Consider the following 27,265-nt stretch of genomic DNA (forward strand, 5'->3'; position numbering starts at 1 on the left):
AGTTTCTGAGTTCCTGTCCTTAGTGCTGGAATCCTTAAAACTAATACTGTCCTCCTGATATTCTCTTGTCCATCGACAGTCCCTTAACAAAATATAGGCAGGCACTAGGTGGATGGATTTTTGACCCAGAATACATTTCAGTACTTTCAGCGCCACCATTGTCAAGATAAGAGTAGAAATCCAATACCATTTTACTGAACTTAATATATAACATCTGTGCATTCAATTTGTCTCTCCTCAGCGATATCCATCGACATTGGGTAACTACTTCTCTTTTCCCACCAGCAAATACTCCTATTGTCAATAGAACACTTTACCCTTGTTTCACTAAACAACTTATGTCATTCTTTTGTGGTTAGGAGACAGCATTTCCACAGTGATGCAGGAGCTCATGGAGTACCTGCTTTGGCTTCTATTGGGGAGGGACCTCTTGAGATGCCTCCAAGTCTATTATATAGGTTGAAATTTCCTCTTTGCTATCTTGGTTTGCTTGAGGTGGTAGAACTGAACACTGTAAGAATCAATGAGAGATTGTAGGAATCAGTGAGACATCATAGGTTTCTTGTTCTAATTATCTTTCCCACTTAACAGAATCCTAAAAATTTAGCCAGACTTCGGATGGCCTCCTTTAGTCTCTGATGTTAAAAAAAAAAATTTCTTCTTTGGGCGCCTGGGTGGCTCAGATGGTTAAGCGTCTGCCTTCGGCTCAGGTCATGATCCCAGGGTCCTGGGATCGAGTCCCGCATCGGGCTTCCTTGGGAGCCTGCTTCTCCCTCTGCCTCTCTCTCTCTCTCTCTCTCTGTCTCTCATGAATAAATAAATAAAAATCTTAAAAAAAAAAATTTCTTCCACTTTTTTCCCTACTATTTTTATTACTTCTTTGTATTTAAATAATCTTTATTGTTTCCTTCCTTCTGCTAACTTTGGACTTTGGTCTTCTTTTTCTAGTTCCGTGAGGTGTAAATTTAGGTTCTTATTTAGGATCTTTCTGTTTCCTTGATGTATGCATTTATAGCTATAAACTTCCCTCTTTAAACTGCTTTTGCTACATCCTGTAAGTTCGATATGTTGTGTTTCCATTTTCATTTGTCTCAAGATACTTTTTCATTTCCCCTTCAATTTCTGATTTGTTACATTGGTTGTTCATGAGAGTGATGTTTAACTTCCATGTTCCCATGACTTTTCCACTTTTCCTCCTATTGTTGATTTCTACTTTCATACCATTTTGGTTAGAGAAGATACTGAGTATGATTTCTTCTTGAATCATACTAAGACTTGTTTTATGACTTAACATATGATCTCTCCTAGAAAATTTTCCTTGTACTCATGAGAAGAATGTATATTTTGCTTTTGTTGGATATGTTCTGTATATGTCTGTTGAGTCCATTTGGTCTGTAGTGTTGTTCAAATTGCTATTTATTTATTCTCTGAATGATCTCCCCATTGTTAAGACTGTGATATTAAAGTCTTCCAACTATTATTGTATTGCTGTTATTTCTTTTAGTTCTATTAGTATTTGCTTTATATATTTAGGTGCTCCCATGTTGGTTGCATAAATATTTACAAATGTTTTATCTTCTTGATGGATTGACCCTTTTATCATTATATAATGACCTTTGTCATCTCTTTCTACCACTTTTTGTTTTTTGGGTTTTTTTTTTAAGATTTTATTTATTTATTTATTTGACAAAGAGAGCACAGGCAGGTGAGAGGCAGAGGGAGAGGGAGGAGCAGGCTCCCCGCTGAGCAGGGAGCCCAATGCAGGACTCAATCCCAGGACCCTGGGATCATGACCTGAGCCGAAGGCAGAGGCTTAATGACTGAGCCACCCAGGTGTCCCTCTACCACTTTTCGTTCAAAGTCTGGTATATCTTTTTCATCCCTTCACTCTCAGTCTGTATCTCTAAAACTAATGTGAATCTCTTGTAGGCAGCCGATTTTTAGATCTTGTTTTTGTCCATTCAGTCATTCTGTGTCTTTGGTTGGAAAGTTTAATCCATTTACACTTAATTATCCATGGATAAGGACTTACTGCCATTTGTTCATAGTTTTCAGACCATTTTGTAGATCTGTTGTTCTGCTTGGTCCTTATTCTTCTATCTTCTTTTAAAATTTGATGATATTTGGTATCAGCATACTTTGAGTATCATTTTTATGTATCTACTTCATGTTTTTCCCTTGTAGTTATCATAAGGCTTACATAAAATATCTTTAAAACTATAACATTCAGGGTGCCTGGATAGTTCAATCGGTTAAGCATCCAACTCTTGATCTCCACTCAAGTCTTGATCTCAGGGTCATGAGTTCAAACCCCACATTGGGCTCCATGATGGGTGTAGAGCCTAATTTAAAAAACAGAAACAAAAATAATAGCTATAACATTCTATTTTAAACTGATAGCTTCAATAACATTCATAAATTTTACACTTTCACTTCTCCCTTTTACATTTTAGGTTATTGATGTTACAGTTTACATACTTTTTTATATTGTGTTTCCAATAACAGGTTATTGCAGTTTTGGTTCTTTTTAATACATTTATTTTTTAACTACTAAAGTCATAAGTGAATTACACAGCACCATATTAGAAAAGCAGACTTTGTATGTTTATTGTTACCAGTGAGTTTTACATTACCTTCATATGTTTTTACAATGTTAATTAGCACCTTTTGCTTCTACTCAGATAACTCCCTGTAACTTTCCTTGTAAGGCAGGTCTTATGGTGGTGAACTCCCTCAGCGTTTATTTTGGAAAGTCTATATCTCTCCTTCATTTCTGAAGGGCAGTTTTGACAGATATAGTATTTTGGGTTGATGGTTTTTTCCTTTCAGTATTTTAAATATGCCATCCCTTTCTCTCCTGGCCTAAAAAGTTTCTATTGAGAATTCCACAGATAGTCTTATGGGGATTTTCTTGTATGTAACTTCTCCCTTCTCTCTTGCTGCTTTCAAAATTCTTTGTCTTGATTTTTGACAATTTAATATGTCTCAACATAGCCCTGTTTGGGGTCCTGTGGGCTTCGTGGATCTGGATGTCCATTTTTCTTCCTACATTTGGGACTTACTGCTTTAAGTCTCTTATTGCTTTATACTTTCTTTTTATACTTTATACTTTCATCTCATTGCTTTAAGTCTCTTATTGCTTTATACTTTCTGTGCCTTTCTCTTTCTCTTCTCCTTTTGAGATTCCCATAATGCAGATACTGTATCATTTGATGATGATCCGTAAGTCCCATAGGCTTTCTTCACTCTTTTTCATTCTTTTTTTCTGTTTCTGTGACTGGATAATTTCAAATGTCCTGTCCTCTAGCCCACGACTGCTTTTTCTGCATGGTTGACTTTGCTTTGGAAGCTCTCTGTTTAATTCTTTAGATCAGTAATTTTTTCTCAGCTCTCATTTGTTTGATTTTTTTTTCTTTTAATTTCTCTTTATTAAATTTCTTGTTTTGTTCATACATTGTTTTTCTGATTTTGTTTAGTTGGCTGTGTGTTCTTATAGTTTACTAAACACCTTTGAGAGGATTATTCTGAATTAGTTCATAGATCTCCATTTCTGTAGGGTTAGTTATTGGAGCTTTATTGTGTTTCCTTTAGTAGAGTCATGTTTACCTTATTTTTCATGATCCTGATTCCTTATGATGGTACCTGCACATTTGAGTAAGTGGTCTCTTCCACATTTGACAGGTTCTCTTTGGTAGAGACATTTCTTTACCAGTCAGCTCAGATTGGGTTTTTAGAGGTATCAGCTGGTAACGTACTTGGGCAGGTGGGGCTTATATCAGGGTTTATTTTTGGGAAAGGTCACTGCCCAAGCTGTGAGGTTAGGGGAGAGGGGGAAGTGCTACTGTCTGAGAACGGTTAGAGAAGACTGCTGGCTTGGTTCCCTGCCCAAGTGAGACTATAGGGTAGGTGCCACGATTTCCTGGATAGTTGGGACTGAGTACCATACTCAGCAATAGGCAGTGCTGTAAATTAGCTTCCCTGCCCTCGTGGTGCAACAGAACAGCCCCATACCCATGGTATGAGTATGTGCTGAATTCCCTGAACAGAAGGAGCCACCACTGGTTTTGCTCTACATACAAGGAAGGCCATGAGCTGTGCTCTCCAAGTGTCACTGTAAGTAGGGCTGTAGGATGGGCTACACAGCATCGCATATGCTCAGGTTGGGTTTCCTGGTCAGGCAGGCTGAAGGCTGTAAAAAGCAGAGGGCAAAACTGCAATTTAGTTTCCATACCTGGGAGGGGCCCTTGTATACGCTTCAAGATTAGAAAGGCTCTTGTTTGGGGTTCAAATTAAGCAGAACTATGCTCCAAATTCCCTGGCCTAACAGGCCACCATCCCAGCCCTGCAGATGATAGGGCCACCAGCCAGATTCTCCACTCCAGTGCCACTCTAATCAGAGTTGTCAGGTGGGTTACACATGTTCCCAGGTACTCTGGTTAGGTTTTCTGGTCAGGTGGGCCTGGAGACTGTATTCAGCTTTGGACAGCACCATAAATTATCTTCCCTGTCCCACTGGAGCTTCAGAACAAGCCTCATGACCAGCAGGGCTTTTTGGGAATCAAATCAGAGAGAATTGCATGCTTAACTCCCCAGATAACAGGGCTACTGTCTTGGGTCTGCAGAAGCAGAGCCACTGAGCAGGTTCTCCACTCAATTGCTGCTGTACCTGGGGCTAGAGGGTGGGCTATTGAGATTCCCATGAGCTCTGGTAAGGTTTCCTGATTAGCAGGGTTGGAGGCTATATTCAGCAATGGGCAGGGCTATGGATTCGATTCCCTACCAGAATGGAGGAAAGAGACAGAACAGACCCCAAAACTGGCAAGATTCTTTTCGGGAAGCTAATCAGGCAAACCTGTGCGCCAGACTCCAGCCAGATGGGGTTGCTGACTTGGCTCTGCAGATGATCAAAGCCCCAGCGGAGCTCTTTTCACCTCTTATATGAGTCTTCTTTGAGTATCTTTGGAATAGGAAAGAAGTAGATATGGCAAGCAACTCTGGGCTAAGAACTTAGGAATCTGATATGTAAGTCCTAGGATAAGAAAAATTAATGAAATATTTCTAGCAGAAACTGCATTTTCCTTTTCATTCCTAATACATGGTGCTTTTCTTAGAAGCTTAGTGTGCATTATACTAGATAAACATTTACATCTTTATATTACGTATCAGTTTCATTTACACTTTCTAGTTATTTTTTCATGTTTGGAAAGTTTTATTTTTAGAAAAATTTATAAAAACAGGTGTTCCAAAATGGAGTTTCTTTGCCTTAAAAACCTTTAGCAATGTTCCTTTATAAACATCTGACTGTTTTGCTATAATGTATTATCTTAGCACTTTCAAGCTTAAACAATTCTGTTTCTGAATATTTCATATTGTAACCAATCTGAAGTTCACTGAAGCAGTCTGTGGATAACATTTAAGCACCAAACTTGAGTTCATAGAAAAGAAATAATCCTTTTTGGTTCACCTTTTATGTGGCAATTTTTTTTTTATTTTAGATTCTCAGAGTTGCATTAAAATGTGTGTATATGCTCTCAATGAATTAATAGTAGCATAAAGATCAGCATATTTAATAGAACTAAATATGGAATCCATCCTTTTTTAATTCTAATGGATTTAGTTACTAAAATATTAAAAGGATTACATTTTAATGCTCAATAAAATGACCTCTCTAGAGACTTTGTCATGCAGTAATGTAAATGCTTCTAAAAATGACACTAAAATGATTCAGAACATGAAAGCTATGTGTTTTTCTCACATTTCATCAACTTAAATACGTTGCTTATTTACTTACTAGTTACATAATGCCATGAAAGAAAGCTCACCTTTATTTGATGATGGACAGCCTTGGGGAGAAGAAACTGAAGATGGAATTATGCATAATAAGGTACCTTACATTACCACAAACATTATAGTTATCTTGGTATTATTAACTGTGTCACTACTGAAATTAATATAGTCGGGGGCCTGGGTGGCTTAGTCAGTTTCTGCCTTTGTCTCAGGTCATGATCCCAGGGTCCTAGGGTCAAGCCCTGCCCCAGGCTCCCTGCTCAGCAGGGCCTTTGCTTCTCTCTCAGCCCCTGCCCCTGCTTGTGCTCGCTCACTCTCTCTCTCTCGCAAAAATAAATAAAAATATTTTTTAAAAAAAATTAATATACTCTTTAGTGGAGTCTTTTTGCTTCCCAAAAAACTTCTAAAATTGAATTTTTTTAACATTAATAGATTTATTCTTGGAATCACATTGTCATTTCTTAAAATTAATTAGGCATAGAAATTTAAAATGGTAAGGTTAAGCGTCCAACTCAGGTCATGATCTCAGGGTCATGGGATCGGGTCCCTCATCTGGCTCCACACTCAGCTTGGATTCTGCTTGAGACTTTCTCCCTCACCCCTGCCCCTCCTCCCACATGTGCAGCCACATGCTTGCGTGGTCACTCGCTCTCTCTCTCTCTAAAATAAATAGATCTTTTTTAATAAATAAAATGTTAGTAAGTAAAAAATGCACGGAAATTGGAATTAAATCATAACATGTTATTGTTTTGTATATAAATGTAACACTTCTTTTCTCCTGTACCTTTTAGAATGAAGATATCAATACTGGCAACATAAGTCTTTGAGTCTTAAATATTACATATTTAATACATGTTTTGTTTGGCCTTTTATTTAGGCATATTAGGCATATTACCACTTAGATCCGAGTTACCACTTCCAAAAGGGATTGAGATAAAAGTAAACATGGTCTAAGTTCGTTCCCAAGCCATACTTTATTGGAGCCTAAACTATGTAACTGACCCCACCCTGTTTCCTAAAATAAGCAAATTTATGTGTCTAAATAGAGCAAACACCAACTCCAAGGAATAGATTTATAATATTGAGATTAAACATTAATGTGCCCTAGCACATGTAAAAGATCAATCACCATGCATGTCCCTAAAAAGAAAAACTATTTTCTCTGCTAATTCTAATCTACGCTTTGGAGCATTTGACATTAAAAAAAAAAGTGGCAAGGAACTTTAGTCTCATTTTTTATTACTACTTTTCATTACTTTTTTTTTTTTTTTTTTAAAGAGAGTAACCATACCTTTTACTATTTCAGCAATGTCCCCTGCTGGAGAAGCAGTTAGCCTTTGATCCTACTCTTGAGAGAATTCTCCTCCCGTGTTGCAATATGTGCACTGGACTAAATTTATCTGTACCTCATTTTGCAGCCAAATACAACACTTGTTAAATATTAAATTTTTTGACGTTTATCCTAAAGGTTAAACCAGTAAAAGTTATTCTTGCTATTTTAGCTATTATTTCAAATGATAATACACAGAGCAGCACTTTGGAAATTATAAAGTGCTGCTCTGTATAAAATATTGTAAAAAAATATTTTAAATTAAAGAAGGTTATCAAAGTACCCAAATTCACCAAATTCTGAGCCTCACCTTTGTGGATCCAGAAACTCAGTTTGTTAGTAGCAGAGCATTTGACTGCAGAAATTTAATTTGTTTTTTAATCTGGAAAATCAAAATTGACGAAGCTTAAACTGATTCACTGTCACCAAATTCACAAGAGATTGATCTGAAATAGAATGAAAATGTATTATTTTATCATCAGTGGTATACCTTTTCAGTTACAGGAATACTCATACTGACCATTCAGGGTAACCTTTCCATATCAACCAAGTAATACAAAGGTTGGTTAGTTGGCGGAGAATCAGCACAAAGGGAATTGGTTTGTCTTGAGGGATATTTATTTATCAGCCATCCTCATCTCCTGACAAAGCATGCTTCTTCAGTGACCGAAACACCTCATAACTGCAGAATATAGTGTTACTTTCTCTTGGATAAATATTAACAATGCTAATATTCTGCTATTTAGATCTCTACTAACCATGCCATTTTTTTAGACTGAAGTTACAGTGTAACTATAGCCTTTATTCTGATTTTCACAGCGAGACTTAGTTTAATTGGACTTAGGTCATCATCAGTTCATTTAAGTTTTTCATAAGGTTGATTGCATAAAGATGAATGTGCATTTTATGTTGAATTATATTTATTAATAAGCTTCCTTGTTTGACCTCAAAATTCTGAAGGTATGGTTTCCTTACTGTTTACTAATTATAACCTTTATCCAAATTTAACTGTTCTTTATTATCTTCATTCACATTAGAAGTAGCAGACTAAGTCTGTGCAGCATAATTAATGATATATCCTAGGTTTGTGTCTCATTTATAGGAGTTCTTATAACTACTTAGTATTTCTGACTTTTCTTTTTTTAATTCAAATTTAAATTTTCTTTTTTTTATAAAGATTTTTTTTTATTTATTTATTTGAGAGAGAGAATGAGATAGAGAGCATGAGAGGGGAGAGGGTCAGGGGGAGAAGCAGACTCCCTACTGAGCAGGGAGCCTGATGTGGGACTCGATTCTGGGACTCCAGGATCATGACCTGAGCCGAAGGCAGTTGCTTAACCAACTGAGCCACCAGGCGCCCTCAAATTTAAATTTTCACTTAGAAAAATGAAACAAACTAAATAGAGAATAATAGCTTTTTTTTTTTTTAAATGTGCTTAACCCAATCAGTTGTTTTTGGACTACACCATAAAATGCTATGAAAGTTTCATGACTGGTGCTGACAGTTTTGAAGAGATGAATGCAGAGTTGCAGTCAAAGCTGAGTAAGTGTTCTCATTCCTAGTGTGCTTGCTTAGTCATGTATCAAACTCTGTTCATGGAGTTGTAGCTCATTTTACCACACCCAGTGTTTATATGAGCTACTCTAAATGTGTTTGGATGCCTACTAATTTTTGTCTTCATTGTTTCTTTGGTGAAGAGAAGTGATAGTTAAGCAGAAAGAATACCAGTTTTGGAGTCAGACCTGAGGCAAAACCTCTTCCTGGCTACGTGACCTTAACAAATTACTTAACCTGTCTAACAAAGTTTTGCAAGATTAGGTGGCCATGTACATAAAGTATCAAACACACTACCAGGATCACAGAAGATAATCAGCAAATGTTATTCCTATGATATTCTTGTTTTACTGTTTGAGAAATTGAAGTACCAATTAATCAAAACACTTAAGGTCCTTTCAAAATGTGTGGTAGGCATTTAGTTAATGGACCATTATATTTCCAAAGAAAGAAATTGTTTATGGTTCCACTCTATTATAACCTAGGGACATTCAGTATTTACTAGCTAACTCTAAAATGTTCCAGAGGAATTAATTTAATTGTTTTTTTCTTTTACTGAAATAGTCTTATATGTAAAATGGTAGAAGGGTGGGTAAAACAGATAAATTTAAGATGTGTAAAACTATTTCTCCAATGAAATCAATCAAAACAGGAGAATATCACCTTGCCAGTATTGCCACAAAAGGTAAAAACATTTCTCCTATGTTCCCATTGGACATATCTTCCTGAAATAATAGGACAATTTCAGCTTGTCGACATAAGAAAAGGAGCAAGGTAAATGATGTTTCATTTTGAAAGAGGAAAATTCATAGTGATCTAATATAAAAAGCATTTAGTGAATTCATTTACTCACACAATACTTATTGTATACCTACAGTGGGCAAGCCACTATTTAGGCACTGAGGATACAGTAATGAATAAGAAATAGAAAATCCCTGCCCTGTGAGGTTACCTCTACTACAAATAATAATCAAATAAACCACTATAAGTCAAAGGTTGATAAGTGCTATGAAGAAAAATAAAGCAAGTAAGAGGGTAGAAAGTGTAGTGAAGGGAAAGGTTTGCTATTCTAGAGGGTAGGCTATCCTTAACTGGTAGCATTTTGAACAGAGACCAAGAAGGAAGTAAGGGAAAGAGCAATGGTGAAGAACTGGGGAAAAATGTTTCTAGGCAGAATTGAGATCTTACTAAGTTTTGGGGTTTTCTCTCCAGAGGATTTATTTAATGTTGATGCTTCCAAGCTGGAATCATTAGCAGCAAAAAACAAAGCATTGAATGAACAGATTGCAAGATTGGAACAAGAAAGAGAAAAAGAACCGGTTAGTAAACATGTTTATTTCATCAATAGGCTTATATACTTAGCTCTTTTGGACTCTTGGATCTCCTTAGAGAATACCAGCTGTTTCTTTATTAAAAAATAAATAAATAAATAAAATAACAAAATAAGCTTCTTAAAAATTAATTTTTTTACATAGGACAGAACTCCCCATGAAAACATGTTTGGTATCTCTAGAGCTTTGTTTTCCCTTGTGATCTATCAGTCTTGAACTAATGGTGTTCAGAATATGATGAAAGAGTCTTACCTATTTACATAAGACCAAAAAGATCTTTTGAACAGGATCCTCATGTTATATGCCTCTAGGGAGCACAATTTACAAGAAGCCCTGAGTTATGTAATTAGTGAAAAGGGAATGGTGATAAGTGGGTTTATGTAATATACTGTATTCTAAGGGCTTTCTAAAAGCTAAATGATAATATCCAGATACCTAATTTTATTTTGGGTATTATAATACTGAAGTGCCCAGACTGTTCTGTAAAATATCAGATTTTAAATGTTTGTGCTTTTTAATTCTGGCCCTTGACTTTTTGTATCCCAAACTGACTTCCTGAAAAGCACATCTTCTTAATTAGGTAATAACAGCAAAGTTCCCTTTTAGTTCTTTGGCTTCCTCTTAAAGGGATAGGAAACGCTAATACACCTTTTTCTAAGATGAATTTAAATAATATTTTGTTATTTTCAAGTAAAGGAATGGTTATCAATTAGAATAATATGGTTTCTTTTCTTTTAAAGAATCGTCTAGAGTCATTGAGAAAATTGAAAACTTCCTTACAAGCAGATGTTCAAAAATATCAGGCATACATGAGCAATTTGGAATCTCATTCAGCCATTCTTGACCAGAAATTGAATGGACTTGATGAAGAAATTTCTAGAGTAGGTAAGCACAACCAATGCTAAAAGAGGACATTCATACTGGAATGGGGACCTGCCTGGGTTTTAATCACATACAGAGACAGCTTTGTCATCCATATTGTTTTTCCTTTAATGGTGAATGGCTATAGCAGGCCACCAAGTTTTCAATGCCTTCTACATGTATTAGTTTTCTGAGGCTGCTATAAAAAAAAAAATACCACAAATTTGGTAGGTTAGAACAAAAGAAATTTGTTCTAAAGGCCAGAAGTCCAAATTTATTATGGCCAAGCTTCCTCCAAGGACTCTAGGGGAGAATTCATTCCTTGTCTCTTCCAGCTTCTCTTATCTGATGGTATTCCTGAGCTTTTGGCCATGTCACTCCAATTTCTACCTTCATCTTCACATTGCCTTGCCTCTGTATGTGTGTCTCCTCTTCTGTTTGTGTCCATTTCTCATAGCCTCTGTCTTTTAAGGACATTTATGATGGCATTTAGGACCCACTGGATAATCCAGGGCAATCTCATCTCAAAATATTTAATGTAATCATATCTGCAAAAACCCCTTTTCTAATTAAGGAAATGTTTACAAATTCCAGGGATTAGAATTTCATGTGTTTGGGTGACCATTATTCAACCTCTACTACACCTTCTAACATGTTTTCAGGTGTCTGATTTTTTAAAACTAAGAGGGACCTAACCTAAAAACATATGCTGCCTAATATAAATATATATTCTATTCCACCTTATAATTAATAAGCCAGATTCTTAAATCTCTGCTGGCTTCAGTCTGCTACAATTGTCTTGTTCTCCCTCACTACCTTCTAAGCCACTTGGCAGCTTAAGCTGTTTGAAAAGTAAGATGGAGGGGCGCCTGGGTGGCTCAGTCATTAAGCGTCTGCCTTCAGCTCAGGTCATGGTCCCAGGGTCCTGGGATCAAGCCCCACATCGGGCTCCCTGCTCAGCGGGAAGCCTGCTTCTCCCTCTCCCTCTCCCCTTGCTGTGTTCCCTCTCTCGCTGTCTCTCTCTCTGTCAAATAAATAAATAAAATCTTTAAAAAAAAAAGTAAGATGGAAATACTACAATTCTTTGGAAGCAAAAGCCCAATTAAAGAAAACATTTATATCCTGTGTGTTCTAACTTTGTTTTTCATAAGCACATATCATAATCATAAAATTGAAAATACTGTAACACATGGATTGATGTTTCTGTACTGCCAGAAGGAAAGCAAAGTATTCATACATCACAGAGCCATTGGATGGCAAATTGAATAACTCTATGGACCTACTGTACTATTTTTCTAGGTGTTTGTCTGCTTCAGTTTTATTCTTGTAGGATTTTACAGGCTATGTCTGTCCCACATAGAATTTGTGTAGATAGTCCCTAGGATATTTGATTTAATGCTTAGTATTAGTAATATTAACCATCCGTCAAGTCAAAGATAATTACATGGAGTATTTGGTTAAATCAGGTTATTTTTTCCAAATAACTCTGATTACATATACTAGATTTTCTCTAAACCAAGCCTTTAAATAATTTACACTTGGCCCCTAATGTTTGTTCTCCATGATGACAAGAAACCATAGACTAATATTTTATTATGGCAATATTTGTAATGCAATTAATACTTTATAATATTCTATCTTCCTCATTGGTATTTATCAAGAGAATTTTCGTACTTCCTACTTTTCTTATGAGATTTTTTTTCCCAGTAATTGCAAGCTAAAGAGGTGAGAGATATATTTTAGCGATCATTTGCCATCCCAGATTGATTTAGTTTGTGATAATAATTTGATAACTTAGCCTAAGATGTTTCTGTTCTGAATATTTTAACTTTCATGATTATTTAAAGTCACTCATGGCCAAGAATCAAAGAGACCTATTTTTTTTTTAAGATTTTATTTATTTATTCATGAGAGACAGAGAGAGAGAGAGAGAGAGGCAGAGGGAGAAGCAGGCTCCCAAGGAGCAGGGAGCCCAATGCGGGACCCGATCCCAAGACTCTAGAATCATGACCTGAGCTGAAGGCAGACGCTTAACCATCTGAGCCACCCAGGCGCCCCAAAGAGACCTATTAAAACTGTCTGGAGACAGACAGGAAAGGAAGGAAGGAAGAAAGAGAGAGAATAATGTACATTGTGGATTTTTTGTGCAGATTCCTGTGATAAATGTTTTACTTCAGCTGTTTTTATTTTGAGCTCAAGTGTGGAACTTTCCAAGTACAGTGCTACAAATGAGTTATAACAAAGCCAAGATCTTGATCCTGTCAGCCCATGGAATGATTGTCTTGGCCCCTTTGGTCATGCATATTCTCATCCATCTACCCCAGCCTGCTTAAAAGTACTATCCTATTCTTTATAAGCTACGAATAACAACAGGTTGGAAAATACCATCCTGTATAACCCCAAATATTTTAAGTTTGATAACTTTTCTTGCCCTTTGTATAATCATTTGCTGTTTGTAAGTACCATTTTGTCTTAGTAAAATAATATAGTCATTCTTGCTTACAAATTGTGGTAAATAGAGGGGTGCCTGGGTGGTACAGCCAGTTAAGCGTATGACTCTTGGTTTCAGCTCAGGTCATAATTTTGGGGTCCTGGGATCAAGATCAAGCCCCACATCAGGCTCTGCACTCAGTGTGGAATCTGCTTAAGATTCTCTCTCTTCCTCTGCCCCCCCACCTATACGCACATGTGCTCGCGCACTCTCTCTCTCTCAAATAAATAAATCTTTAAAAAAAAAAAACAAATTTTGGTAAATAGAGCAAGAACTTAACGACTGTAGTGATTTAATATTTGATCAAACTACTGAAAATGTCAGTGAAATAATAAAGTGATGTATTTGAACATAAATATTTTTATATTTGTGAAAAACTTGTGGGTTTTCTGACTTATTGCAGAGAATCATGCTGGAGTATTAAAAGCATTTGAACTGATCATTGGCAGACTATCCCTCTTACATGTAATAATTCTTAATCCTAATCATTATATGTAAAGCCATATTTTTTTCATGTAGCACTTTCTGAAAATCATAAAAGCCAATAGGGAAGTAAGTTTCTAACATAAAACTTTAATTGTATCATCTTTCAGGAATGTTATTACCAAAGTGGGATCAAATAGAATCACCCCCAAAAAGTGAAGAGAAAAATATACATGTAAATAACTTGGAAATTTAGACCTATTAATCAAGTCTCTTAAATAATGGCATCGGAGCACCTGACTGGCTCAGTTGGTAGAGTGTACGACTCTTGAGCTTGGGACTGTGAGTTTGAGCTCTACACTGGGTGTAGAGACTGAGTTAAAAAAATTAAAATCTGGTTCAACCATGTTTTAAATAAATAATAGCCTCAATTTCTTTGTAGGAATTGAAAGAATTTAACAAATTTGTTTTCTTTAATGCAGAACTAGAATATGAAACAATGAAACAGGAGAATACTCGCCTACAGAATATTGTCGATAACCAGAAGTACTCAGTTGCAGACATCGAGAGAATAAATCATGAAAGAAATGAACTGCAGCAGACCATTAATAAACTAACCAAGGACCTGGAGGCTGAACAACAGCAGTTGTGGAATGAAGAGCTAAAATATGCCAGAGGCAAAGAGGCGGTATGTCATACCATTTCCAGAGTGGCAACTTAGAGCTGACATTTGTAAAGGTCTATCCCTGTTAAGAAAAACTGAATGGGTAGAATAAATTGGCTAAAGAGTTAAAACTTTTTAACATTGACATTTTACTAAACACACTCATCCCTTTTTGTCAATTCAGTAACACCCCAATTTCTCTCAGTCATATTTAAGGTAGCCTGTACTTTTTAGCAATGAACCAAGAAATAAGCAAAAATGTCTCTAAGTACGTGAAAATAATGTTCATAAATCACATGCCTTTTATTCTAGAAGAGGATATGAGTCAAGTCTTCATTTACCTAGTCACTATTCAAACATTTGTTTAAGATCCGCTGTGTGCCACTTCCCATACTGAGCTTAGAAGAATAAAGATAAAAAGATAGACTCTCCCCTCAAGAAACTTCCAATCTAGTTGATATGAGACCATGAGATCAGACCTCTAAGAGATGTTTGCACAGGGTATTTTGGAAGCACATAGTATTCCTAACCCATATGTAGTGTCTGTGGTGTGGGAAGATGTATGAGGTGATTTTTAGAAAGGTTTCCTTGAAGAGATAATACCTGAACTGAATTGGGAAGTGTAAGTAAGAGTTATCTTGGCAAGGGTAGGGGAGTCAGCAAACAAGTATATGGGAAAGCTCAAAGAGAAAATTGCGTGTTATACTCTGGCATCAGAATCTTTTCATATGGCTGGGAGCTTAATAGCAAGGGATAGGGGCACAGCAAAAGAGAAGACTCAAGAGAAAAAGCACAGACCAGACAATAAAGATTCTTTTCATATTTAAAAGTTTGGGCTTTATTCTGAAAGCTCCAAGAAACCCTTAAGATTTTTAAACAGATACTACATTTCAGAAAGATCACATTTTTGGACATGTGAAAAATGGATTGGAAGGGAGCAAAACAGATAAGGATCTGTGGCAGTAATGTGGTGAGAAGTTATGAGCTGAATTTAGATAATGCTAGTGGAGATTCAAAGTAGTGGGTGACCTCTGACTACTTAGGAAATAGAGGGAATAAGACTTGTTGAAAGAAAAAGGGTGCATTCACAGTGTCTGGTTTGGGCAATGGGGCAAGCAATAGTACCGCTCACTCCAAAATAGAAGAGAAGTGGCCAGTCAGGAATAGAGATGGTATGCTGAACCTGTTATGTCCATGGGGCATTCTAATAGGCTATTGTTCTGTGAGTCTGAACCTCTGCATAAAATATGAGGGTTTGCATTGTAGACTAAGTAAAAATCAGAATGTACTGTGATTGAAACCACCAGAGTAGATGAATTCACCAAGGAAAAATGCATAAGAGGAAGGGAGCACCAGCATCTTAAAGTGGACAAAGGTCCCTTAAGAGAGGCCTAAAAGAAACTGAGGACTAGCCAGAGAGGTCAAGAGGACAGAAGCTGAAAAAGGAAGTCAGGAAGGGGTGAGCAGTATCAAATGCAGTGATGGGATTTAAAAGTTTCTGCCAGATTTGGTAACAGCAGTCACTAGTGACCTTCACCAGAATCGAAGTATTTGACTTCATTTCAGTTTTATAGGTAGCACATTATCCTCGTGGATAAGACTGAGAAAGTGGGCATATTGGCCATATGAATTTCTAGATAAAGCTTATCCTTACTTTTGTTGGCAGTCCCTTACGAATGTTCTCTCCTTCTGCCTGGCTGGCTGTGCACTCTTTACTCTGACCTTTTAACGTAGCTCGCAGCAGACAAGAACTTTTTCTTAGTGATTTAGCATAATCATGAACGTGACACCAGTGTATTCTAAAACAACAAGAAGTTAACAGGTTGTCTAGGGACCAAATATTTTTCTATCAAATCGTTCCAAAGTGATTTTTTTCTGCTATATACACTATTGCATTCCTAAGAAAAGTTATGTGAGTTAAGACTCTTCTAAGAAAAGGTAATAAAACGTGTCTTTCAAAGGGCCCTCTCTCTCTCTCTCTTTTTTTAATGGAAAAAATGGAGTTTCAAAATTAAATTTTAAAGTTTTCTACCCTATTTTGAAAATACCCTAGTATTTTCAGTTACAATGTTTGTTTATTGGTAGGTATAGTACTAAAATTTGTACCTCACTGAGAAAAATTTAGACTCTCTTTTGCTCCAGAGATAATTGCGTTTTTTATCCTATTACTTTCAGCACTTTCCTTAATACATTATTTCTTATAAATAGTTATCACTATTGTTAAAATAAAAAAGTAGATCAAACAAAGCAGCTCTTTTTGCCCAAAGGGACAATATTGGTTTTTCATCCTGGTCACCTTATAAAGTGCATTATAGGCATGATACAAATGGTTTCTTAGTCAGGTTTTTACTATTTTGTATTTCTAAAAATCTGTATTTTGCACACCTACGTATATAATTTTTCATGTGGCAAGAACAATTCAGCATGAGCAGCAAACATTGGCTCCTTTTTTTAATCCCTGTCTCACCATACTTTTGCTTTGCCTTGACTATCTTTACTCCCTCATTCTAAGCTTCTAGGTAATCTCTGTCCCTGTGTATTAAGGAGAAAGATAGACATTTATAAGAAGTAGACTGTAGGGGCACCTGGGTGGCTTAGTCATTAAGCATCTCCCTTCGGCTCAGGTCATGATCCCAGGGTCCTGGGATTGAGCCCCACATTGGGCTCCCTGCTCAGCGGGAAGCCTGCTTCTCCCTCTCCCACTCCGCCTGCTTGTGTTCCCTCTCTCACTGTGTCTCTCTCTCTCTGTCAGATACATAAAACCTTTAAAAAAAAAAAAGAAGAAGAAGAAGTACACTGTAGTGGTGATCCCAAAAGTCTTTGAACTTAGAATTTGGTAAACCTGTATTTTATTTTTTTTAATTTTTTTATTGTTATGTTAATCACCATACATCATTAGTTTTTGATGTAGTGTTCCATGATTCATTGTTTGTGCATAACACCCAGTGCTCCACGCAGAACGTGCCCTCTTTAATACCCATCACCAGGCTAACCCATCCCCCCAACCCCCTCCCCTCTAGAAACCTCTGTTTTTCAGAGTCCATCGTCTCTCATGGTTCGTGTCCCCCTCCGACTTACTCCCCTTCATTCTTCCCCTCCTGCTATCTTCTTCTTTTTTTTTCTTAACATATATTGCATTATTTGTTTCAGAAGTAATGATCTGTGATTCAACAGTCTTGCACAATTCACAGCGCTCACCATAGCACATACCCTCCCCAATGTCTGTCACCCAACCACCCTGTCCCTCCCACCCCCCACCACTCCAGCAAACCTCAGTTTGTTTCCTGAGGTTAAAACTTCCTCATATCAGCGAGGGCATATGATACATGTCTTTCTCTGATTGACTTATTTCACTCAGCATAACACCCTCCAGTTCCATCCATGTCGTTGCAAATGGCAAGATCTCATTCCTTTTGATGGCTGCATAATATTCCATTCTGTATATCTACCACATCTTCTTTATCCATTCATCTGTTGATGGACATCTTGGCTCTTTCCACAGTTTGGCTATTGTGGACATTGCTGCTATAAACATCGGGGTGCACATACCCCTTCGGATCCCTACATTTGTATCTTTGGGGTAAATACCCAGTAGTGCAATTGCTGGATCGTATGGTAGCTCTATTTTCAACTTTTTGAGGAACCTCCATACTGTTTTCCAGAGTAGTTGCACCAGCTTGCATTCCCACCAACAGTGTAGGAGGGTTCCCCTTTCTCCACATCCCCGCCAACATCTGTCGTTTCCTGACTTGTTAATTCTAGCCATTCTGACTGGTGTGAGGTGGTATCTCACTGAGGTTTTGATTTGGATTTCCCTGATGCCGAGCGATGTTGAGCACTTTTTCATGCTTGGCCATTTGGATGTCTTCTTTGGAAAAATGTTCATGTCTTCTGCCCATTTCTTGACTGGATTATTTGTTCTTTGGGTGTTGAGTTTGATAAGTTCTTTATAGATTGTGGATACTAGCTCTTTATCTGATATGTCATTTGCAAATATTTTCTCCCATTCTGTCGGTTGTCTTTTGGTTTTGTGGACTGTTTCTTTTGCTGTGCATAAGCTTTTATCTTGATGAAATCCCAATAGTTCATTTTTGCCCTTGCTTCCCTTGCCTTTGGCGATGTTTCTAGGAAGAAGTTGCTGCGGCTGAGGTCGAAGAGGTTGCTGCCTGTGTTCTCCTTTAGGATTTTGATGGACTGTCTCACGTTTAGGTCTTTCAACCATTTGGAGTCTATTTTTGTGTGTGGTGTAAGGAAATGGTCCAGTTTCATTCTTCTGCATGTGGCTGTCCAATTTTCCCAACACCATTTGTTGAAGAGACTGTCTTTATTCCATTGGACATTCTTTCCTGCTTTGTCAAAGATGAGTTGACCAAAGAGTTCAGGGTCCATTTCTGGGCTCTCGATTCTGTTCCACTGATCTATGTGTCTGTTTTTGTGCCAGTACCATACTGTCTTGATGATGACAGCTTTGTAATAGAGTTGGAAGTCTGGAATTGTGATGCCGTCAGCTTTACTTTTCTTTTTCAATATTCCTCTGGCTATTCGGGGTCTCTTCTAGTTCCATACAAATTTTAGGATTATTTGTTCCATTTTTTTGAAAAAAGGGGATGGTATTTTGATGGGGATTGCATTGAATGTGTAGATTGCTCTAGGTAGCATTCACATCTTCACAATGTTTGTTCTTCCAATCCATGAGCATGGAACGTTTTTCCATTTCTTTGTGTCTTCTTCAATTTCTTTCATGAGTATTTTATAGTTTTCTGAGTACAGATCCTTTGCCTCTTTGGTTAAATTTATTCCTAGGTATCTTATGATTTTGGGTGCAATTGTAAATGGGATCGACTCCTTCATTTGTCTCTCTTCTGTCTTGTTGTTGGTGTATAGGAATGCCACTGATTTCTGTGCATTGATTTTATAGCCTGCTACTTTACTGAATTCCTGTATGAGTTCTAGCAGTTTTGGGGTGGAGTCTTTTGGGTTTTCCACATACAGTATCATATCATCTGCATAGAGTGAGAATTTGACTTCTTCTTTGCCGATTTGGATGCCTTTGATTTCTTTTTGTTCTCTGATTGCTGTGGCTAGGACTTCTAATACTATGTTGAATAGCAGTGGTGAGAGTGGACATCCCTGCCGCGTTCCTGACCTTAGGGGAAAAGCTCTCAGCTTTTCCCCATTGAGAATGATACTCACTGTAGGTTTTTCGTAGATGGCTTTTATGATATTGAGGTATGTATCCTCTATCCCTATACTCTGAAGAGTTTTGATCAAGAAAGGATGCTGTACTATGTCAAATGCTTTTTCTGCATCTATTGAGAGGATCATATGACTCTTGTTCTTTCTTTTGTTAATGTATTGTATCACGTTGATTGATTTGCAGATGTTCAAACAACCTTGCAGCCCAGGAATAAATCCCACTTGATCATGGTGAATAATCCTTTTAATGTACTGTTGGATCCTATTGGCTAGTATTTTGGTGAGAATTTTTGCATCCATGTTCATCAAGGATATTGGTCTGTAATTCTCCTTTTTGATGGGGTCTTTGTCTGGTTTTGGGATCAAGGTAATGGTGGCCTCGTAAAAGGAGTTTGGAAGTTTTCCTTCCATTTCTATTTTTTGGAACAGTTTCAGGAGAATAGATATTAATTCTTCTTTAAATGTTTGATAGAATTCCCCTGGGAAGCCATCTGGCCCTGGGATTTTGTTTGTTGGGAGATTTTTGATGACTGCTTCAATTTCCTTAGTGGTTACAGGTCTGTTCAGGTTTTCTATTTCTTCCTGGTTCAGTTTTGGTAGTTGATACATCTCTAGGAATGCACCCATTTCTTCCAGGTTATCTAATTTGCTAGCATAGAGTTGCTTATAATATGTTCTTATAATTGTTTGTATTTCTTTGGTGTGAGTTATGATCGCTCCTCTTTCATTCATGATTTTGTTGATTTGGGTCATTTCTTTTTTCTTTTTGATAAGTCTGGCCAGCAGTTTATCAATTTTCTTAATTCTTTCAAAGAACCAGCTCCTACTTTCGTGGATCTGTTCTACCGTTCTTTTGGTTTCTATTTCATTGATTTCTGCTCTGATCTTTATTATTTCTCTTCTTCTGCTGGGTTTAGGCTTTATTTGCTGTTCTTTCTCTAGCTCCTTTAGGTGTAGGGTTAGGTTGTGTATTTGAGACCTTTCTTGTTTCTTGAGAAAGGCTTGTATTGCTATATACTTTCCTCTTAGGACTGCCTTTGCTGTATCCCAAAGATTTGGAACAGTTGTGTTTTCATTTTCATTGGTTTCCATGAATTTTTTAAATTCTTCTTTAATTTCCTGGTTGACCCATTCATTCTTCAGTAGGATGCTCTTTAGCTTCCATGTGTTTGAGTTCTTTCCGACTTTCCTCTTGTGACTGAGTTCTAGTTTCAAAGCACTGTGGTCTGAAAATATGCAAGGAATAATCCCAATCTTTTGTTATTGGTTGAGACCTGATTTGGACCTAGGATGTGATCAATTTTGGAAAATGTTCCATGGGCACTAGAGAAGAATGTGTATTCCGTTGCTTTGGGATGGAATGTTCTGAATATGTCTGTGAAGTCCATTTGGTCCAGTGTGTCATTTAAAGTCTTTATTTCCTTGTTGATCTTTTGCTTAGATGATCTGTCCATTTCAGTCAGGGGGCTGTTAAAGTCCCCCACTATGATTGTATTGCTGTCAATGTGTTTCTTTGCTTTTGTTATTAATTGCCTTATAAAAGTGGCTGCTCCCATGTTAGGGGCATAGATATTTACAATTGTTAGATCTTCTTGTTGGATAGACCCTTTAAGTAAGATGTAGTGTCCTTCTTCATCTCTTATTACAGTCTTTGTTTTAAAATCTAATTTGTCTGATATAAGGATTGCCACCCCAGCTTTCTTTTGGTGTCCATTAGCATGGTACATGGTTTTCCACCCCCTCACTTTCAATCTGGGGGTGTCTTTGGGTCTAAAATGAGTCTCTTGCAGACAGCATATGGATGGGTCTTGTTTTTTAATCCAATCTGATAGCCTGTGTCTTTTGATTGGGGCATTGAGCCCATTTACATTCAGGGTAACTATTGAAAGATAGGAATTTAGTGCCATTGTATTGCCTGTAAGGTGACTGTTACTGTATATTGTCTGTGTTCCTTTCTGATCTATGCTGCTTTTAGGCTCTCTCTTTGCTAGAGGACCCCTTTCAATATTTCTTGTAGGGCTGGTTTTGTGTTTGCAAATTCCTTTAGTTTTTGTTTGTCCTGGAAGCTTTTTACCTCTCCTTCTATTTTCAATGACAGCCTAGCTGGATATAGTATTCTTGGCTGCATATTTTTCTCGTTTAGTGCTCTGAAGATATCATGCCAGTCCTTTCTGGCCTGCCAGGTCTCTGTGGATAGGTCTGTTGCCAATCTAATATTTCTACCATTGTAGGTTGCATATCTCTTCTCCCGAGCTGCTTTCAGGATTTTCTCTTTGTCTCTGAGACTCATAAGTTTTACTATTAGATGTCGGGGTGTTGACCTATTATTATTGATTTTGAGAGGGGTTCTCTGTGCCTCCTGGATTTTGATGCCTGTTTCCTTCCTCACATTAGGGAAGTTCTCTGCTATAATTTGCTCCAATATTGCTTCTGTCCCTCTCTCTCTTTCTTCTTCTTCTGCGATCCCAATTATTCTAATGTTGTTTCATCTTATCATATCACTTATCTCTCAAATTCTGCCCTCGTGATCCTGTAGTTGTTTATCTCTTTTTCTCAGCCTCTTTATTTTCCATTATTTGATCTTCTATTTCACTGATTCTCTCTTCTGCCTCATTTATCCTAGCAGTTAGTGCCCCCATTTTTGATTGCACCTCATTAATAGCCTTTTTGATTTCGACTTGGTTAGATTTTAGTTCTTTTATTTCTCCAGAAAGGGTTTCTCTAATAACTTCCATGCTTTTTTCAAGCCCAGCTAGTATCTTTAAAGTCATGATTCTGAACTCTAGGTCCAACATCATACTAATGTAGTATTGAGTAGGTCCCTGGCAGATGTTACTACCTCTTGTTCTTTTTGCTGAGGTGATTTTTTTCGTCTTGTCATTTTGTCCAGAGGAGAACAGATAAATGAGAGAACAAAATGCTAACAGGTTAACAACGTCCCCAGGAAATATACTCTATACAAATCAGAAAAGACCTGAAACCAGGGGAAAAGAAAGGGAAAGAAAGAGAAAAGAAAGAGGAAAAAAAAGAAAAAGAAAAAGATAAACAAAAACAGAACAAAACAAAAAAAAAACAGAATATGATCAAATATGATCAGGCTAGTGCATAGATCAGTGCCACACACTAGATTTTGGGTGTATTCTCGTCTGTTAGAAGAAAGTGCCTCCTAAAATTTTAAAAGAAGAAAGACTTATATATGTACAAACTAAGGGTTGATACAATGAAGGGATGGAAGATGACTGTAAAGATGAAACTTATAAAAGGTTTTATAAACAGAATTGATAAGAAGTTGTTTGAAAGAAGAAAGAAGATTTAAAAAAAAAAGAAAAAAAAATGGGAGAGACTGTGATCAGGCAGGAGACTAGAACAAAGCCATACACTAGTGATTTAGGGTATATTTTGATCTGTTAGAAGAAACTGTATATCAAAATTTTAAAGAGAGAAGAACTTATATATATATGCCAAAAATAAGGGTAACTACTATGAAGGGATAAAATATGACTCTAAAAATGAAAAATAAAATATTTTTTTTAAAAAGGGATTGATAAGATGTTGGTTGAAAAAGGGAAAAATCCAAAAAAAAACCAGTTAAAAAAATTAATTTTGAAAAACTAATATTAGAGTCATGGTACAAAAGCCGTGAATTCTATGTGCAGTATTTCCCTAGCGCTGGAGTTCTGCCGTTCTCCTTCATCGGTAAACTTGATCTTGGCTGGCTGTTCTTGCTGATCTTCTGGGGGAGGGGCCTGTTGCCCCGGTTCCCAAATGTCTTTGCCGGAGGCAGAATTGCCCTGCCCTTGTTGGTCCGGGCTAAGCAAGCTGCTTGGGTTTGCTCTCAGGAGCTTTTGTTCCCTGCAAGCTCTCGGCACAGCTTTGGAGGACCAGGGTGAAAATGGTGGCCTCCCACTCTCTGCCCGGAGGAGCTGAGAACTCGGGGCCCCGCTCCTCAGTGCGCCCCCAGAGAAAAGCAGTCAATCACTCCCGTCTCCCCGGTCTCTGGCCGCACTCCGCGCTCACTCAGCCTGTGACCGAGCGTTTCTATCTCTGGCACCCGACCCTGTGTGGAGTCTCCAAATCCAGCAGATCCCTGCGGTGTGCTCCCGTGCCGCTTCTCCTGCGGGAGGGAGGGGAGTCTCTCCGGCTCTGCTGCTTGTTGGGTCCCTGCTGGAGGAGCAGTGGCCCGAGTGGGCCGGGGATCACAGTTTATGGCCACCCCGAGCTGCAAGCCCGCGCCTCGGCTCCGTCTCTGCAGCTGGCTTCCCGGCTCCAATACTTGGGAGCTCTGCTGCACTCAGGCACCCCCGGTCTTTCTGTGACCCCGAGGCTCCTGAGACCACACTGTACCGCGAGGTTTCCACCTCCCGCTTAGCCACTGGAGTGACGTGCCTCAGCGGAACCGACTTCTAAAAGTTCCGATTTTGTGCTCCGCGGCTCTATCACTTGCCAGAAGCGGCGGACGGAGGCCCCCTCCCCCGCCGTCTATCCTCCCGAATATCGCCTCGGATTCACTTCTCCGCACGTCCTACCTTCTAGTAAGTGGTCGCTTCTCCTGTTCAGAGAGTTGTTGCAACTCTCCTCTTCGATCTCCTGTTGAGTCGTAGGTGTTCAGAATGGTTTGATCCCTATTCAGCTGAATTCCTGAGACCAGATGAAATGCAGGTCTCCTACTCCTCTGCCATCTTGCTCCACCCCTACCTTAAAAAAATGGTAAACCTGTATTTTAACCCTGGATTTTCCGTCATATACCTCTGTGAACTCAGCATGTTATTTAACCTCTCATAGCCTTGGTTTCCTTATTAATAAAGTGAGGTATGGTTAAACTACATCAGTGAATCTGAAATGAGTTCCTTCAACCAACATATATTTTATCTCTCAAGCACTGTGTGGGAATGGGGAAGTTATGAATCTCTGGACCAGGTGAGCTCTTGAGTTTAGTTGGCTAAAATTAGCTGTATAAATGCTATTCTTTATTTTGGAGGATCAGGCTGAAAGAAGAAAATTATATGGGAAATAGGTAAGCAGTGATCTGATTAGGGCAGAGTAAGCCATACACAGTGAGAAGAAAATCTTAGGGTACTAGATGAAAGAGATTAAAGAATGATAGCAGAATGCAAAAATTTAACATAAACATTTGATCCATCATCTTTTTTTCTGAATTAATTTTTATTCCACATGCCACCTCTGGCTGGTAGTAGCCTTCTGTATCTCTATGTTGAAATAAACATTGAGCCAGCATTTGCTGATCAGGGAAATGTTTGATCAGTTTTCACTGTCTGAATTGCTTGTGGGAAAAATAAATGTGCCACACATGTGCTCTCCCTGCAATTAGACATGGTAAAGTGCATGGGCTTTTGAAAACTGTTTTCATTTAAATAAAATCCTAGTGAAGAACAGAAGCAACTACCTATAACACCATTTAGTAAAAGAACAAACAGAGGTACACATTTTAGTAATCCCTGAAGAGCTACTATATTACAAATTAGAGTAGTTGAAATTATTTCCTGATTCATTAGTAAGAATTCTTAAATTAGGGGCACCTGGCTGGCTCAGTCTGAAGATCCTGTGACTCTTGATCTTGGGGTCATGAGTTTGAGCCCCACTCTTGGTGTAGAGATTACTTAAATGAATAAATAAATAACTTTAAAAAATCTTAAGTGTAATATATAAGTAGCATTGTTTTTGAGAGCTGATAAATTTTTGGAAATTACAGATTAAGCAAGTTTCAATGGGTGCTCTTCTCCCATTGCATTCTTTCAGTCAAAGTGTTGAGTTTTGTGGATAGGTAACAACAGCGAGAAACTATGTGTGTATTAAAGGGAGGAAGCAGTATGAAAATAAATTGTCTAGACTCTGCAAATTCATTTATTTAATCAAATATTAAGTACCTACTAAATGCCAAGTATTGTTCTGAGTCCTGAGGGGACTGTTTTCATGAAAGTAAATAAAGTAAATAAGTAATATTAGATAGTAATAAGTGCTATGAATAAAAATAAAGAGGATTGAGAAATTCAGAGGACTATATTAGAGCAAAAGCCTTTCTGATAATGTCATTTTAACAGAGCCCTGAAGATAGGGAAGGAGACAAGGAAATATGCAATTGTTATTAAAATATTTTTGTTAAAATAACATTTGTGACTTAAATTATTGTATTTCACTTATTTTGGATAAATGAAATATTTTATTTTGTATATTGACAATACTAAGGTTTGTTTGGTTTCGTAATTTTTCTGATACCTTAAAAAGTAAATTTTAGTTAATTCCTAAATATTGATTCTCGTTCCAAACTATTTGTCCGGTAAATGAAAGAACAGTGGTACATTGCTTACTAATTAATTACAGTTTTTAAATTATCCCACAGATTTACTATGAATAAAACCTTTCATTCTTTTATATACACCTTTATATTTTATTTTAAAACTGCCACCCTTACTACTAAAATAAACCAAATTACTAAACTACAAAAAATACTATAATTTTTATGTATAATTGCAGAAATGTCAATTGAAAACCATATGGAATGGGGCTGTTTGGTTTACTTTAATGTTTCTTTTTGTGTTCTCTTTTTACAGATTGAAACACAGTTATCAGAGTATCACAAGTTGGCCAGAAAACTAAAACTTATCCCTAAGGGTGCTGAAAATTCCAAAGGTTATGACTTTGAAATTAAGTTTAATCCTGAAGCTGGAGCCAACTGCCTTGTCAAATACAGAGCTCAAGTTTATGTAAGTAATCATAAGTACTTCAAAAGATTTTTAAATGATATGACTAATGTCTTGTTCATTTATTTATAAGAGTTTAAACCTCAGCATGTTCATAACTGAGGACTCAACATAGAAATAAAACACTGAAACTTTTAATCTTCCTTCATTTTGGTACTTAAAAGTCTCTATTGTCCCATCCTCTTTGAATTATAAAGCCTTTTCTTTCTCTCTACCTACTTCATTTACTCAGCTAACCAAAAGAAACTTTGATTATATTTAATATAGACACCAGGATTATAAAGAGAAAAATTACCTGACCCTTGCTCTTAAGTGGCTACTTAGAGAAGAGAAAGACTTAAATAAATAATTGCTATATATGTGCTTTATTAGAGATGTTAACAAGGTATGGTACTGAGATCAATTCTTGCCAGAATTGAGGGGAAAGAAAAGTGTCCACAGAGGTGGTGAATCTGGAATGAAATCTTGAAAGTTGAGGTATTTATTGGGATGGTCTGTGGGGAAAAAGCTTCAGGCACAAGGACACACATGAAGGCATGTGTGAAGGCATGAAATATAATAAGGCATTAAGAAACACCAGCAGTCAATAATAAAAAATCTGCACCTAATTTTTAAATATGGCCAATGATGTAATTTGGAGAAAATTTTTAAATCGTTCTATGGCAACTTCTCAATTATTCACAGATTTTAGTGTTTTAGTGGCCCCCTCAAAAATGGCACTCTTCAAAATATGTAGTTTTTGAATAAAGAATGTCAGTCTAAAGCTATGCATTTTTCCCTTGAGAATCATTCATTCATTCAATAAATTATTGATTAAGTACATACTATGCTCCATACCAGCTAGGTGCTGGAGATGAAATACCCAGAAAGATACAATTTCCAGAGATCACAGTTTATTGGTGAACAGA

General features: G+C 37.3%; 1 protein-coding gene across 3 annotated transcripts in view; it reads left to right on the forward strand.

Moving 5' to 3' along the window:
* Nucleotides 1–27,265, forward strand: part of NDC80 (NDC80 kinetochore complex component) — a 54,438-nt gene that overhangs the window by 7,598 nt on the left and 19,575 nt on the right. For all 3 annotated transcript variants that reach the window (XM_028092365.2, XM_028092366.1, XM_028092364.1), the window contains 6 exons: nucleotides 5,795–5,884; nucleotides 8,567–8,660; nucleotides 9,885–9,991; nucleotides 10,744–10,888; nucleotides 14,261–14,466; nucleotides 26,208–26,360. In XM_028092365.2, the coding sequence (XP_027948166.1) occupies nucleotides 5,795–5,884; nucleotides 8,567–8,660; nucleotides 9,885–9,991; nucleotides 10,744–10,888; nucleotides 14,261–14,466; nucleotides 26,208–26,360 (795 nt within the window). The remainder of the gene's footprint in view (nucleotides 1–5,794; nucleotides 5,885–8,566; nucleotides 8,661–9,884; nucleotides 9,992–10,743; nucleotides 10,889–14,260; nucleotides 14,467–26,207; nucleotides 26,361–27,265) is intronic.

This window comes from Eumetopias jubatus, unplaced genomic scaffold (assembly GCF_037043125.1).
Source record: "Eumetopias jubatus isolate StellerSeaLion01/CBP00866 unplaced genomic scaffold, mEumJub1_p1.0 scaffold_16, whole genome shotgun sequence".
In the NCBI taxonomy this organism is placed as follows: Eukaryota; Metazoa; Chordata; class Mammalia; order Carnivora; family Otariidae; genus Eumetopias; species Eumetopias jubatus.